This window comes from Leptodactylus fuscus, chromosome 1, assembly GCF_031893055.1.
Source record: "Leptodactylus fuscus isolate aLepFus1 chromosome 1, aLepFus1.hap2, whole genome shotgun sequence".
Lineage (NCBI taxonomy): Eukaryota > Metazoa > Chordata > Amphibia > Anura > Leptodactylidae > Leptodactylus > Leptodactylus fuscus.
In genome coordinates this window covers 253,351,283-253,367,645 of record NC_134265.1, presented here as the reverse complement: position 1 = coordinate 253,367,645, position 16,363 = coordinate 253,351,283, and the positions used below count along the sequence as shown (strand labels likewise).

Genomic DNA, 16,363 nt, shown 5'->3' with positions numbered 1-16,363 from the left:
CGCATGTGTGGGATTTGCCTCTTGTGCTGCGAGTACAGCGAGCACAGCACAGTCATATCCAGTATCCCACCTTCTCTGGCTACTACATACCCTTTCATGTGAAGAGATCCTTTTCTTTTTATTTTTTATTCTTTCATGCGCTGTAGTGGGAAATATTATACATTGTTTTTTCTTACACATTACTGTATTTTTATCTGTTAAAAAAAAAATATTTTTTTATACATTATGCCTTCGGCCTTCATTTTAACAGTACTTTTTTTTTTTTTTTTTTTTTTTGGGGGGGGGGGGGGGTTGATTTCCTCTGTAACTGGGGAGGAATGAAGCCTCCTAACATAAACGTCAGAGCTGATCTAGCTTCTCTTGGACCGAGCAGCTATTACAGTTTCTGGTCTCCGGAAGATCATGTGACCACCGGGTCAAAAGGGAACCATATCATGGAGTGAACACAGTGAATGGGAAGGCAGGAACAGTAATAAACTAGACTATGAGGGTGATGAGAAAGACTATATGAGTGAATATAGCCCTGTATGGAATTTCATTTTCACTGGTGATAATAATAATAAAATAATGGTAATAATAGGATTATGGGTATTGTGGGAAATATTATACATTGCTCATACATTAGTGAACATTTTGTAAATAAATAAAAATAATAGTAAACATAATGCACTTCCACATCCACTGTACATTATGGTCACCACATTGAGAAAAGATCACACAGATATTACCACCCGAGATGTACATGCTGTGAGAAGGTGACAGGCAGAGTGCTGGAGTCCAGATAACCACTGAACCACCGAGCCAGACAGGTTTCTTCTATGCAATTCCATCGATTGTTGTATGTATTTACATGTAATACATTATATTATATATTTTTGTAAAAAGGAATAGGGCCTGTCCTGGGTTTCACAGCCTTGTCTCTCAGAACCATGAAAAAGTTGGCCTTATACATGGGCCCATAGAATTTAATGGCTACATGTCCTGGAGATAATAAAATAGGACAAGGACAAAAAAACGTCATGTGCATAAGCCTTATGTTGGCCCTGTCGCCTACCAATTTAAACTACAAATAACATGGAGATTCTTTAAAGGGAGTCTATCACTGTCCCCAGCTTCCTTAAACTGCTCCCATAGTGCTGTAGATGGTGTTAGCAGAATGAAAAAAAAAAAAACAACCTTTCTTATGTTTCAGAGCCCCAGGAATGCGTAGAAAAAGCACTATTATTGTTTATTCAAATGAGGATCTTGGAGCACAAGGGAGTTTTCTACTATCACTGAGCACCGCTGTATCATTCAGCTTGTCCCTCTGGGCAGTGGGAGTTGATCCATCCTTTAAGTTGTTGCCAATCTGCCCATGCAGCCAGATAATTTTTAATCACAATTTAGCACCTTTTTTAATTACAATATGATTTGGTGTTAAATTATAACAACTCTATACAGTAACAATTGATTTGATGTTTACAGAAATTGTCCATACGCAAACTGTAGACATCTCTGTAATCTCATTATTTCCCAGAACACCTAGGACTGCAGCAAAAAAACGATACTTGACATAAAAAGAAATACATGTAGCACAATGTCAGGGAAGCTCACTTAGTACAGATACAGTAGATATATATAATCTTTATGTCATAGTAAATTACTTTGTTACAGCTCTTACCTCACATGATACTCTCTTTGGTAATACTACTACGGTGGATGGTTGAACAGTTCCATCATCTTCTTGTCCAATATTGTTCCAGGCAGAAGATTCAGCTGTCTTGTCTGACTCACTCACTGGTGGGCTTATGTTCGTATAATCATAATCTAAATATAATTGCAGACACTTTTAGAAGCAATATAAGATGAATTATCTAAAAATATATAACATAATTGTATACAAGTTAATACACTGTATATTAACTCAACAAATATGTACAATAACTTTTTAAGACTGAGGCCCCACGTTGTGGAAACCCAGAGTATTTTTTTGCATATTTGCTACTGTTTTTTTGAGCCAAGGTCAAGAATGGCTTGAAAAGGAATGGCAAATATAATTAAAGTACTTGAATGGTTCCTTTCTGTTAAATTCACTTCTGACTTTGGCTCAAAAAAAACACAACAAAATCTAAAACAAAAAACAATGCATTTCCACAATGCTGGCCTTAAGCCTAAAGAAGAGACATGGCTCCTTTATGACACAAAAACCGTCTGTCTCATCTGCCATCTGTTGTCAGAGGATCAGGTCTTATTATCTGGTATCACTAATTTGCCTCAATATTACAAATTAAACTCAAAATATTCCCATGGAAAAATATAATGTAAAATTATGCAGCGTCCTTAAGAAAACATCAGTTGCAGAAGTGTGTCATTTGCTTCCTTACCATCACAACTACTCCATAGTATAGTCGCCAAAAACATTTGAATATATTACGTTTTAAGTCTTACTCCTCTTCCTTGTGGAATATAAATCAGTAAGCCATACCTCTGATGACAATACATCTCGCTTCATAGTAAAAGATCCCTATTTCCAAGTTTTCTTAACAATGACTAACAAACACCTACCTTCTTACTTGTTGAACACTAGTTCTATACATGTGAATACTAGACCATAAGCACTGCACAAAGGAGGTCACCCATCCACTAAGCAAATAGGATAGGTATGAAGATGTCAGCAAAAACAATGGGAAAATACAGAATAAAAAGGATGAAAAATGAATACAGAAATTGGACCAGCCACTGTAAATGAAACAGAATTTGTGTTTTGGTAGTGAAAGTGGTTTGTGGAGATATTGAAAGTGACTCAGTAAATGGACTCCAGGCAAGTCCTGTGCAGAAAGCCTCTCTGTCCCCAACTACTGCCTTACTGAAGGGCATGACTCTTTTGTAATTTTTAATATCAAGCACACCACCCCAACTATCCATGGGTTGTGTTTTGCAGCCAGAGGTGTAACTTGAAGAACTTGGGCCCAAATGCAGAATCTGTTATGGGGCCTCCACTTGCCAAATGTCATCTACAATACTGGTATCCTCTTATGTTGTATAGAGGCCTTTGGGGCCCCTCCGGCTCCAGGGCCCGGTAACGATAGCTACCTCTTGCATCTCCTATAGCTATGTCCCTACTTGCAGCTCAAACCCATTTCATTGACTAGGACTGAATATCAATACCAGACTGTTAATGTGGTGCTGTTTGCAGGAAAGAAAGCAATCCTGGCTATCCATTCACACAATATATCAGTAGTATTTTTTTAAAGATATTAAAATGCTAACAATATAGTAAACTATTCCTACCACATCTGTTTGAGCTGTAAAAATTAAGGTCAATGAATGTCCCTTATGGAACAAGTCATATTAAAGATATTATCCATATGCTGTGTGCTTATGCAGCAAGAAAAAGTGCACAGAGCAGCCTATTTATAAGCTGTAAGTATGGGTGAGATCTCAAGAGAGACTCCATTATTGGTTATACATGAATGAAATATTAGCATTAAAACACTCCAGGCTAACAGGAAAAAGCTACACTGATTATTAATAATTGACATACAATATTTGCATTATGGATAATGAACAGGCCTTTTCTGTACATTGTTGTTTTCTACCCATGATTCCTTTCTGTTTCTCTTCAATTAAAAAAAGAAACCTCAGTGTCCAGTATAATGTATAGCTGACAGCTATCTTTTTTGATTCCTCGTAAACATGCATACTCAGATTGTCTGATCAGTATGGGGAGGGAGATAAACTGGTGCCAGACACTTATAGCAGCAGCCCATCTTTATCATGTCATACATTATGAACTGCAGAATGCCCAATCCTTGTTTACTCTGATGCCATGTGTCAGGTGGCAGTAGGACATCTCTCCATACGTACTAGATTGATGGCTAGTATAATCTAATATGTGAGACTACCCTTACACTACCACTAACAACTTAGGCCAGGGGTCAGCAACCCCTGCACTGGTGCCAGAGTCAGTACCCATGGCATATCTACCTAACATAGGACTCTCTCTGCAGGTGGTAATCTCTCGGTAATCGACGATGTGAATGCAGTTGGACAGGACGATGCACTGGGAGGTGGTGGGAACATGAGGCACAATCTCTAAGTGTCCAGGCTGGTTGACTAGTCAAAGTACAGCAATTACCTTTGCAAAGTATAATATGGCAACTAAATTTGTCTTCGTTCACTTCAATAAGACCGTAAAAATTTGTTTGGATTTCTTCAACAAAAAGACTAGGCTGTGTGATGGGCATCCTCTGCCCTCACAAAGCAGGCATACTATAGATTACTCTTAGCCCCATGCCCAGTCCAAATATGAATCATTTTGCTAAAGAGTCACAATGAAATGTAAGCTTAATTGACTAACTAACTGGTTATGGTATGCATTATATGGCTTTCATGTAGGACAGTACTTCCCAACCTTTTCGGACTCAGAAAAAAAAAATCCTTGGGGCACCCCTACCAAATAATTTTTACAAAAAGACAAAAAACACCCCAAGGATGCATATAACATTGCATAAAACATGGGGTACTCCTAAATCCTTCTAGAGTGTTGAGGCCCCCTGTTGGTAATCACCGATGTAGGAGGGCGGCACTCTTACAATTATTACATGGCACACCAAGTACTTCTTTGATTTTTTATGCACCCCAGACTACAAATTGTTGCTGACCCTGCCTTAGGCAATTCACTGAATATTTAGATTAGTGATAAAGTAGTGGTGGGTCTACACACCCTTTATGTAGGGTAACATCCTGGAAGGAAAATGTTATTCAACTCTTAGGGAGCGTTCACACTACCGTCGGTGTCCGACAGGTAGTGTCCGCTCCTAGTGTCCGCTCAAAATCTGTCACGGATATTAGGAGCGGACACTAGCTGTGTCCGTGACACCTGTCATTCATTTCAATAGGCATCGGGTGCGTTCTTTTGCACTCCGTGCCCGTCCTTCCCTGTCCGCAAGTGAAGATGTCTGACTTCTCAAGCGGACAGAAGAACCCTGCATGCAGGTCCCCACCGGCCCCATACCTTTAGTGATGCAGGCCGGCTCCTGCACGGCGAGGCCGCAGGAGCCGACCTGTTCCGATGACAGCCGAGAGCCTAATGAAGGCTCCCAGGCCTGTCATAGCTATATATTACTATCGCAGCTGGTCTATGACACTCCGCGATAGTAATGTATAGAATCTCCCATAGACGGCAATACACTTGTATTGCCGTCTATGGGACTTGCAATCAAATGATTGCAGGTTCAAGCCCCCTAGGCGGGGGATAATGAAAAAGTAAAAAAAAAAAAAAAAAAAAAAGCACTTAAAAAAAATATAATAAAAAATAAAATAAATAAAAGTTCACCTCCTTTCCCTAGAATACATATAAAAGTATAACATTACTGTGAAACATATACATTAGGTATCCCTGTGTCTGAAAATGCCCGGTCTACTAATATTTTTATGTACAGTGAACGTCAAAATCAAAAGTGCTAAACCGCCGGGTTTTTCTCACCGTTTTGCCTCTGATTTAAATAAAAGTGATCTAAGCAATAAACATTTCCCAAAATGGTATAACTAAAAAGTACACCTGGCCTCACAAAAAAAACACCCTATACATCCCCGTACAGCTGCAGGGTCACCTGTCAATGTGGCCTTGCAGCTGTTCCAAAACTACAACTCCCATACATTAAATATTTTACCATTTTTTGCCTGAAATTTTTTTTTCCCTATTTTTCTCCTCTAAAACCTGGGTGCGTCTTACAGTCCAGTGCGTCTTATAGTCCGAAAAATACGGTATGTCCATGTGAAATTTTGTTTGTTACTTTTTTTGCAAAATGTATAAATTTTATTTTCATTGGCTTATTATAAGGTATTAAGAGCAGAATGATGGATGGCGTATAATGTTGATTTTTTTTCTTTGTTAGTAAAAAGATTCAGTATAACCGTATGTGAAAAAGTGAAAGGGTCTGAAGATTTTTCGAATGTATTGTATATACCTGAAAAGTTACTTGTTAAAGGGGATGTCAGGGAAAAAATAAAAATTAACCCATAACCTAAATCCTCTCTGCCTGCCGAACTTATAATTTACTTAGTTTTTTAAAAAAAATGTATAATTATGTCAATTGCCATAGCAAGTCATGTGACTTCCCCAGGCACACTTTCTGATAATCTGGTGAACTTCTATTTCCCCATTTCCAGAAACAGAGCATCACCAATGCTCCCCACCTCCTCACCCCATCATACTTATGTGTCTTCCTTTCTGGAAAAGCTCCACCACTTCTTTGACTCTGATGGCGCACACACAGGCTGGAGGTGCCTCCAATACATGTACAGTAGAGATGGCACTTGATCTCTACTGCACAGGTATTAGAGGCATGTGCATGCGCTGGCGGAGGGGCCATCTTTACTGCACAGGCACCTCCGGCCTGCACATGAGCGGCATAGTCATAGAAAAGGAGGAGCTGTTCCAGAAGGGAAATCTAGAGTGGAAGACACATAAGTATGATAGGGTGGACGGGTGGATTGAGTTAGTTGGTTGAGAAGGGCTAGTAGTGGGCGGGATAGCTAGGAAGACAGGAAAGGGGTGTAAGGTGTGAGAGAGGAAGAGGAAGTGAGAGCGAGGTAGTGTGATTCAGCCTAGAACTGACAGCAGGAAGCTACACCAGGTAAACAAATGCAGAGGATGCCAGGAGCTCTCAGAGACACCCAGAAATCACTCAAAACACTGCGAAAGGTAATTGGGTAGCACTAGCAGACCTTTTTTTAAAAAATAAAAAAATATTTTTTGCCCGAAGACCCCTTTAATTTGTTAAATGTATCCACGTAGCGCCGCGTATACGGTACCGGCTCCCATTCAAAACAATTGGAGCGTATGCAGCCCGCAAAAGATCCCGTGGCATCTACGTGGCACATTACGTGCCAAAAGACATCGTGTGAACCCGGCCTTATACAAAAACTGTATCAAATTAATTAAATTATATAGTAACCACCAGCAATCCAGAAATGATTAAGAGCTAAAGGCCCAACACAAAAGATCCAAACAATGCACATAAACTGACACTATACAAGCAGTTATGAGATTAAAAAAGTGGTTTGATCTCACCACTCCGCTGATTCAGAGATGCTGTGCCATGGATAGTGTGTTACGGTTCCAGTTAAGGGGCTCATCTCCTAGGGCAGTCAAATAGTCATACCCTGACTCGCCCTTTATTTTGTCCTCTAGTTTCCATGAACTCCAGCACTAACAAGGGAAGTACCACAAAAAGCTATCCCTAAAAAAGTCCCTACTAGTCCCTACATAGGTTTCACAGTATGGAAAACCACTCATCATGGGACCCTAAACTCATAGAAACTAGTAATATAATAGCTTAGAAAAAACACAGTCTGATACTCCAAAATTGGAGAAGACTGTAACTGGCATATATCCAAAACTAAATGTCAGCTGAGTTCGACACTCAAAAATAGCATAACTAAAGTAGTAAAGAAATGCTTTCACCACACACTAGTCTAGGTTTCAGGTAAGGCAGGTTCACACAGGGTTTTTTGGTCCAGAAACTGAGGTGGAGGCAGTGCATCGGCATCCAGTTGTGCACTCCGCTCCGGATTAGGCCAAATGAATGGAGGAGGAGGGAGTGTCCTCAGGTGGATTCACGAGGCGAATCCGCCTGAAGAATAAGCATGTCTCTTTTTTTCTGGGAGCTGGAACAAATGGAAAAAAAGAACTTACCAGCTCCCATTGATTTCAATAGGAGCCGTCTTTTTGGTCAGGATTTTGAGGCGAATTCGGCCTCAAAATCCTTTCCAAAAAATTACGTGTGAACTCAGCCTAAAGTAACTTGTCCTTGACAGAATTTAAATATCCCCTAATCAGGTTAAATTCCACTCACCTGCAGGTCCAAAATGTGCTGGTTAGAGGTTACATGCCTATGTGTAGTGCAGTGTTGGCGTCCCTAGCTACCCCCTGCACATGTCCGATGAGACCATGACGTCATCATGTGTGCCGCTATATACATCACCAAAGCCTATCCTACCTCACCTCCTTGGTCTGATCCAGTATTAGGAAAACATATAAAGTTTGTTCCCATAATCCATATAAGGAAATCGGAAAGTATATACCTGCAATTACAAATATGTATAGAGAACCTGGGATTTTCTATTACACATATGGTCCTGCCTCTCATCAAAAGCTCTCAATTAATACAAACTAATATTTCACATGGTTTTAATCCAGTTAAAGGCAGTTCACAGAAGGTTGCATTCCGTAAAATGTCCAATCCACTCCAAATTACCAAAACTCATAATGTATGTGTTTAAGCCCGTTTACCATTTAACAAATATAAAGTAGGGCTATATGATTTCATATACCAGGGCTGAATATCAGTTTCAGTCCAGCCAAGCTAGAATCCATTTATTCTAAAGCCTTTCACATATATCCTCAGTGGCATCTAAAAAAGGACTACTCTAATACGTTATTCCCTGAAATAAATGTGTAGTGTCCCAGTTGGATCACTGCTAAAGGACTTGTCTCATATTTAACACAAGTTTTGCAATCTAATGTAGATGATGTATCCTTCAAACTTAGGTTTCTTTCTTTCTTGTTTGGAGAAGGGATTGATCCAGTTCCCTTCCTCCATAGCTAGAGAGTGGATGTATACGCTGGAGTGTTCTGGTTAGACTCTCGTTTACATGTCAGGACAAATATCAATATCAGGGTCAAGAAGGAGAGAAGCTATTTTTTACTCTACAATTAAAAAAATTTAAACATTTTACTCAACAACCCTAAGTCCTTGGTTCAGACAGTGAGCTCCCCATCCCCTCCAGGGTCAAAAATGCAGGGCTCAGGTGACAACTGTAGTCAAACTCTGGCCACAGCAGTCAATATAAAACCACAGAGGCCAATGATTGACCACAGCGGTTACCTGAGCCCCTGCACTTCCAGCCTGAGCAGTCCATTTCGTCTTTCGTCAGACGAAAGAGGGGTGTCCTTGCCCACAGTTATTCTTATCAGCAGGGTATATTAGTACAAAATATATATTGATAATCAGATATATATATATATATATATATATATATATATATATATATATATATATATATATCCTATTAATATTATAAAGGTGAAAGTTTGTGAGTTTGGATGTGTGTGGGTTTGTGTGTTTGGATGTTTGAATGTTTGGATGTTTGTTCCTCAATCACGCAAAACCCACTCCACCGATTTGGCTGAAATTTTCCACAAACATACTTACTACACTGGATTGCGCAATAGGCTATTTTTCGTCACAATAGCGCACATACGTTTTTCCCAGGACCCCCACAAAACCCAAACTCACATCACTATCTTTGAAATCTCACACACTTTGGACCATAGCAAGCCACAAAATTCATATTACCCTCTACAGCAGAGGTCAGCAACCCCTGGCACACGTGCCAAGAGTGGCACTCCTGCAATATTTCACTGGCTTGCCAGCAGCACAGGACCTGCAAGAGTTAAATGAAGTCCGAGTCTCTTCAGTGCTCTGCTAGAGCTGAGGTATAAGGACACTCCCCTTTGAGAGGGGTGCAGGAAACCCAGGGGGTGGAGCTTAATCGCTCAGGTCTTTGCCTGCTATAGTGATAGCTCCTGCCATCTGCATCCTGCAAAGATTCCCCGAGGAGGAAAGGAAGCTGCTAGCAAAGTGAAACTGAAAAACACACAGGTACATAGGATTACTGTTCTCATTAATGTCAGGCATTTGGGGTTATTAGTTTAGTCTTAGTAACTCCATATGCCTCACATTAATAGGAATAAACCCCATCATGTCCCTCATATTAACCCCTGTGTGCCTCATATTAATAGGAATAAACCCCATCATGTCCCTCATATTAACCCCTGTGTGCCTCATATTAATAGGAATAAACCCCATCATGTCCCTCATATTAACCCCTGTGTGCCTCATATTAATAGGAATAAACCCCATCATGTCCCTCATATTAACCCCTGTGTGCCTCATATTAATAGGAATAAACCCCATCATGTCCCTCATATTAACCCCTGTGTTCCCCATATAAAGGTTACTAATATGTGAGACATATGGAGCTACTAATAAAAGACCTCAATAATGAAGATACTTAATTATTACCTCCAAGTCTCTCACATATCAGTAACTCTTACACAAGGGTTAATGTGAGGGACATGATGGGGTTAATTGCTATTAATAAGAGGCGCATGGAGTTACTAAACTGTCATGCACAGGGCCAGACTTTATGTTGCTTGCTCAAGAGTATCCTGTGCCCAAAATTTACATGTACTGGCGGAAAATAACAAATCATACCATGTCGTATATCGAAGTATATTCACTTGAAATACCTCTGTCCCAAAGACACTATGTACAGATTATACCAACACCGTATAGCAGCTGAAATACAAATTACATTCAACACAAAAGTCTCACGTATTCTCTGGATTACAAAAACAAGATACACACTTACATTTCATATCCCATACCTTATACACAGTACGAAAACCTTACCCGCGCCTGTTTACCCACTTCTACAATCACCGCAGACGAAGTCGCGGGTACCAGCTAGTATATATATATGTAAATATGTAAAATTCATAAAAATATATTATAAAAACTTTACCTTTAACAACACTCACAGCCAACTTATTATGATCACTGTTGCACACCGTATTGCTACATTACACACAGGTGTCATAGTTCTGTAACTCCATGATTTCTTTGTCATTAGAGATGAGCGAACACTAAAATGTTCGAGGTTCGAAATTCGATTCGAACAGCCGCTCACTGTTCGAGTGTTCGAATGGGTTTCGAACCCCATTATAGTCTATGGGGAACATAAACTCGTTAAGGGGGAAACCCAAATTCGTGTCTGGAGGGTCACCAAGTCCACTATGACACCCCAGGAAATGATACCAACACCCTGGAATGACACTGGGACAGCAGGGGAAGCATGTCTGGGGGCATAAAAGTCACTTTATTTCATGGAAATCCCTGTCAGTTTGCGATTTTCGCAAGCTAACTTTTCCCCATAGAAATGCATTGGCCAGTGCTGATTGGCCAGAGTACGGAACTCGACCAATCAGCGCTGGCTCTGCTGGAGGAGGCGGAGTCTAAGATAGCTCCACACCAGTCTCCATTCAGGTCCGACCTTAGACTCCGCCTCCTCCGGCAGAGCCAGCGCTGATTGGCCGAAGGCTGGCCAATGCATTCCTATGCGAATGCAGACTTAGCAGTGCTGAGTCAGTTTTGCTCAACTACACATCTGATGCACACTCGGCACTGCTACATCAGATGTAGCAATCTGATGTAGCAGAGCCGAGGGTGCACTAGAACCCCTGTGCAAACTCAGTTCACGCTAATAGAATGCATTGGCCAGCGCTGATTGGCCAATGCATTCTATTAGCCCGATGAAGTAGAGCTGAATGTGTGTGCTAAGCACACACATTCAGCACTGCTTCATCAAGCCAATACAATGCATTAGCCAGTGCTGATTGGCCAGAGTACGGAATTCGGCCAATCAGCGCTGGCCAATGCATTCTATTAGCCCGATGAAGTAGAGCTGAATGTGTGTGCTAAGCACACACATTCAGCACTGCTTCATCAAGCCAATACAATGCATTAGCCAGTGCTGATTGGCCAGAGTACGGAATTCGGCCAATCAGCGCTGGCTCTGCTGGAGGAGGCGGAGTCTAAGGTCGGACCTGAATGGAGACTGGTGTGGAGCGATCTTAGACTCCGCCTCCTCCAGCACTCTGTACTCTGGCCAATCAGCACTGGCTAATGCATTGTATTGGCGTGATGAAGCAGTGCTGAATGTGTGTGCTTAGCACACACATTCAGCTCTACTTCATCGGGCTAATAGAATGCATTGGCCAATCAGCGCTGGCCAATGCATTCTATTAGCGTGAACTGAGTTTGCACAGGGGTTCTAGTGCACCCTCGGCTCTGCTACATCAGATTGCTACATCTGATGTAGCAGTGCCGAGTGTGCATCAGATGTGTAGTTGAGCAAAACTGACTCAGCACTGCTAAGTCTCTGCATTCGCATAGGAATGCATTGGCCAGCCTTCGGCCAATCAGCGCTGGCTCTGCCGGAGGAGGCGGAGTCTAAGGTCGGACCTGAATGGAGACTGGTGTGGAGCGATCTTAGACTCCGCCTCCTCCAGCAGAGCCAGCGCTGATTGGTCGAGTTCCGTACTCTGGCCAATCAGCGCTGGCCAATGCATTCTATTAGCCCGATGAAGTAGAGCTGAATGTGTGTGCTTAGCACACACATTCAGCTCTACTTCATCAGGCTAATAGAATACATTGGCCAATCAGCGCTGGCCAATGCATTCTATTAGCTTGATGAAGCAGAGTGTGCACAAGGGTTCAAGCGCACCCTCGGCTCTGATGTAGCAGAGCTGAGGGTGCACAAGGGTTCAAGTGCACCCTCGGCTCTCCTACATCAGAGCCGAGGGTGCGCTTGAACCCTTGTGCACACTCTGCTTCATCAAGCTAATAGAATGCATTGGCCAGCACTGATTGGCCAGAGTACGGAATTCGGCCAATCAGCGCTGGCCAATGCATCCCTATGGGAAAAAGTTTATCTCACAAAAATCACAATTACACACCCGATAGAGCCCCAAAAAGTTATTTTTAATAACATTCCCCCCTAAATAAAGGTTATCCCTAGCTATCCCTGCCTGTACAGCTATCCCTGTCTCATAGTCACAAAGTTCACATTCTCATATGACCCGGATTTGAAATCCACTATTCGTCTAAAATGGAGGTCACCTGATTTCGGCAGCCAATGACTTTTTCCAATTTTTTTCAATGCCCCCAGTGTCGTAGTTCCTGTCCCACCTCCCCTGCGCTGTTATTGGTGCAAAAAAGGCGCCAGGGAAGGTGGGAGGGGAATCGAATTTTGGCGCACTTTACCACGTGGTGTTCGATTCGATTCGAACATGGCGAACACCCTGATATCCGATCGAACATGTGTTCGATAGAACACTGTTCGCTCATCTCTATTTGTCATTCATGGGTAGATCCATTTTACATTGTTAAAAAACTGGCAGACACTTTATAAATCAATGAGGTCCACAACAAGGTGGCTCAAAATCAATCCATTATATTTGTCATGGATCCTTTAAAAATTCAGACTAGTGACGCCAGTGAGACTAAGGCCTGTACTACACAATGAAAATTGAATTTTGTGTTTCTTAATGTTTGTAAAGGGGCCTCATGAGCAGTGCGGATGGCATGATGACACGTTTCTGCTTGACCACATCTTTGTATCATTTGCAATGATGAATAAGAGAATTGCTTTCATCTATTCTATTCTATCACAAGGATTAGCTAAACTGATTCAATGCAATGTTGTCGTCAGTATATTCACAGAATCATATGAAATGCTGCTGCAAATCTATACTTGTAAATGATGTCACTTTAGAGTACAAAAAAAAAATTATTTAATAATTTGGTTGGTCACCAAAAATCCCTAATGCTTATACCGGCGGCTTGTTGTTTATTGTGTAGGCGTACAATATCTGCCGGGTGTAAGAGGCTGCAAGCAAAAAGCCTGTAGTGAATGTTGCATTGAGCTCCAACTACACATTAGGAAACATTTCCAACATCTAATGATGCTTGGCCAAAGTAATCAGCTGGAGGCTGAATAAAATGAATGTCTATGATTTTTTCTCCCTCAGGTATATAGGAATCTCCTACAGTGAACAACATGCTTTCTGGTAAAGTAATTTGGCAGCCCATATCATATTTAGCTTCTCCTTTTATTAACACTTAATTTGTTTTCTTTTCTCTTTTATTTTCCTATTGATCTATGTTTTCTATTGATCTCATATACAATTTATTTATTATTATATAAAAAAAAAACTATTATTCTTCTTATTAAAAGTAATAACACTTTCTAATTGATCTTTTCTAAGTCAAGGCCTGGTGTAACTTTTAGCATTAACTCACCATTTTCTTGGTATCAGTTATGATGGGCCGAGGCATCACCATTTTGGCTCACTTTGATCATCACCCCACTCCACCCACTTGGGTAGGACGCACAAAACTAATAAAGTGTGTGAGAAGGTGAAAGGCAAAGTGCTGAAGTCCTGCTATATCAGCCCCAGGTTCTTTACATATGTGTGGGTTTGGAATAGGTTTCAGCCTCAGGTGTGGGTCATAGGCTCGTTACTGGGCCATAAAAGCCTGCTGAGTCTGCACTTCAGGGCTGATCCTGGAAGAAGAGAAAGTGGCTGGGTCTGCCCTGACACTGAGAGCCTTGTGTTACGGTACGGTGTTTTTCTTGGTTGATTCGTTTGGCTGGTAGTAAGTCACACATATAGTTAGTATTTTCTGTTTAGTTAGCGCTCAGATGAGCAGGATTTTGTTTGACGTTATTTTGCCTGAAGTTAAGGCTGTATTTTATTTTGCTCACTTTTGTGCTTAACGAAAAGGTTTATTTATTTTGCTGTTTGTTTTTTTTAAAATAAACCGCAGTGCTGCAAGATTTGTATCCCTGTCCCTGACTGGTTGGGTCCGCACCACTGCTGCTACTGAGCTACCTTCCCCACCTTCTCCACAAATGACTCAACTTTAGTTCAAATATGGGTATGTCCCTTCTTATGCCATATAAGATATTCAACTTCTACACCAGTTTTCTGGCATAGTAAATTACCAGCAACATTTTGAACCTGTCATTGATTATGTTTTTCAGGACAGAAATGTCTTCAGTTTTTTTTCATATATGCACCTACGTGCCCCTACAGCTTCCTGTGAAACTGCAATTGATATGATAATAGAAAAGGAGTGCATGAGCCAAACTATATCAAAGCTTTATATCCAGATCCTAATCAAAAAATAAAATATACAATATCAGTCAAAAGTTTGGACACACCTTTTCATTCCATTTGAAGGAAAACACATGGAATTAAGTAGTAATCAAAAAAAAATGTTAAACCAGAATATGTTTTAGGCTAAGCACCCACGTAGCGGGCTGCAGCAAAAAGCAATGCGGGAAAAAACATGGTTTTTCCCGCAGCGCTTTTCACATAAATTATGTAGGGGTTTTCTTTACGGACTTTCTGCTTCAATTATACTTATAGGGATGGGTTTCCATGGTGCAGCAAATACACATTTTTGAAGCCCAGCCCACCTACGGTAACCAATAATAACATGAATTTGCAGGTAAACTGTAGTATTACCTACAAATTCATGAGTCCAAGAGTGGGTAGCTCTCATACAGTTTCCATAATGTGGAAACACAGCCTTAGGAATGCAATTTAGGAATGTTTTATTCAGTTTTCATTGGAACGCTATGGAAGTGCCTTGTGGTTCAAAAGTATAAAGTTATATAGGCATCCTGAGATTAAAAAAAAGTCACAATTTTGAGTTAAAATTCTGGATGAGTTAAAAGAGATTTCCCATCAAATATATGGTATTCATCATTTATCCACGCATGGCCTGACTACTGGAACATGCATTGATAATTGGAATCGTGGACCCTGCCGCTTCATTCAAACATGCCATGGCTATTTTGGCTTGGGCAGATGGGGCACAGTTTTAGCGAACACTGGAGTCACAGTATAGATCACCAATATTTGGAGGGCTAAAACACCTCTTTGCTACATTTTCTCATCACATTTTTTTCTGTCTACAATAGTGAGCTGCTTCAATAAATGGAAATTAGAATTGTTTCCTATTATTTCTGTTGCATTTTCATTTCATTCACAATTTAACATTGTTACCTTCATTCAGAACAGTGGAAACAATGGAGATGTAATCCTGGGGATCTTGATCTGGCAGGATGACATGAAAATCTCTTTCGAAGGGAAACAATTCATATAGTCCCTCAGGTGAATCCACCCCACAAAGCATCAGGACCACTCTGTGTGGGGGTTGTAAAAGTTCAAGGAAATTGGCGCTTTTATTCTCATAGAAGAACCTCAGAATATCTCTTGTCAAGACCAAAAGTTTACACTGCCACACAAAACCATTGAGGTTTTCTTCCATCTGATTTGATTCACGGCTAACATCATAAAGAAATATGTCATCAATTTGTAAATGTGATGTCAGCAATTCCTTCAGATATGCAGCCCATTCTTCTCCACTCTTCTCGTAGATCAACAGAAGATTCTTTGTCATTTCTGAAAAGATGAAATTGAACATCAATGTTTATTTACTCAGAAACTATATTGGACCAGAAGTGGTCACCTTAAAGTCTACGGTATATTTAACTGCCTCACTGATATCAAACACATAGACATAGTACTACATGTGTGTAAGTTGATTGTGACCTTAAGGCTGAGTTCACGCTAAGTTTTTTGGTGCAGATTTTGACAAAGAATCCGCCTCAAAATCCGCCTCCAAAAAACGCCTCCCAGTTGACTTCTATAGGATCCGCTAGCTTTTTTTTTCCCGCT

General features: G+C 40.8%; 1 protein-coding gene across 1 annotated transcript in view; it reads right to left on the bottom strand.

The window, feature by feature from the left end:
* BANK1 (B cell scaffold protein with ankyrin repeats 1) overlaps window positions 1-16,085 on the bottom strand; it is a 252,190-nt gene extending 236,105 nt beyond the window's left edge. The window contains exons 1-2 of the mRNA XM_075285589.1: window positions 15,689-16,085; window positions 1,661-1,806 (exon numbers count right to left, since the gene is read on the bottom strand). Coding sequence (XP_075141690.1) covers window positions 1,661-1,806; window positions 15,689-16,085 — 543 coding nt within the window. The remainder of the gene's footprint in view (window positions 1-1,660; window positions 1,807-15,688) is intronic.
* Window positions 16,086-16,363: the final 278 nt, after the last annotated feature.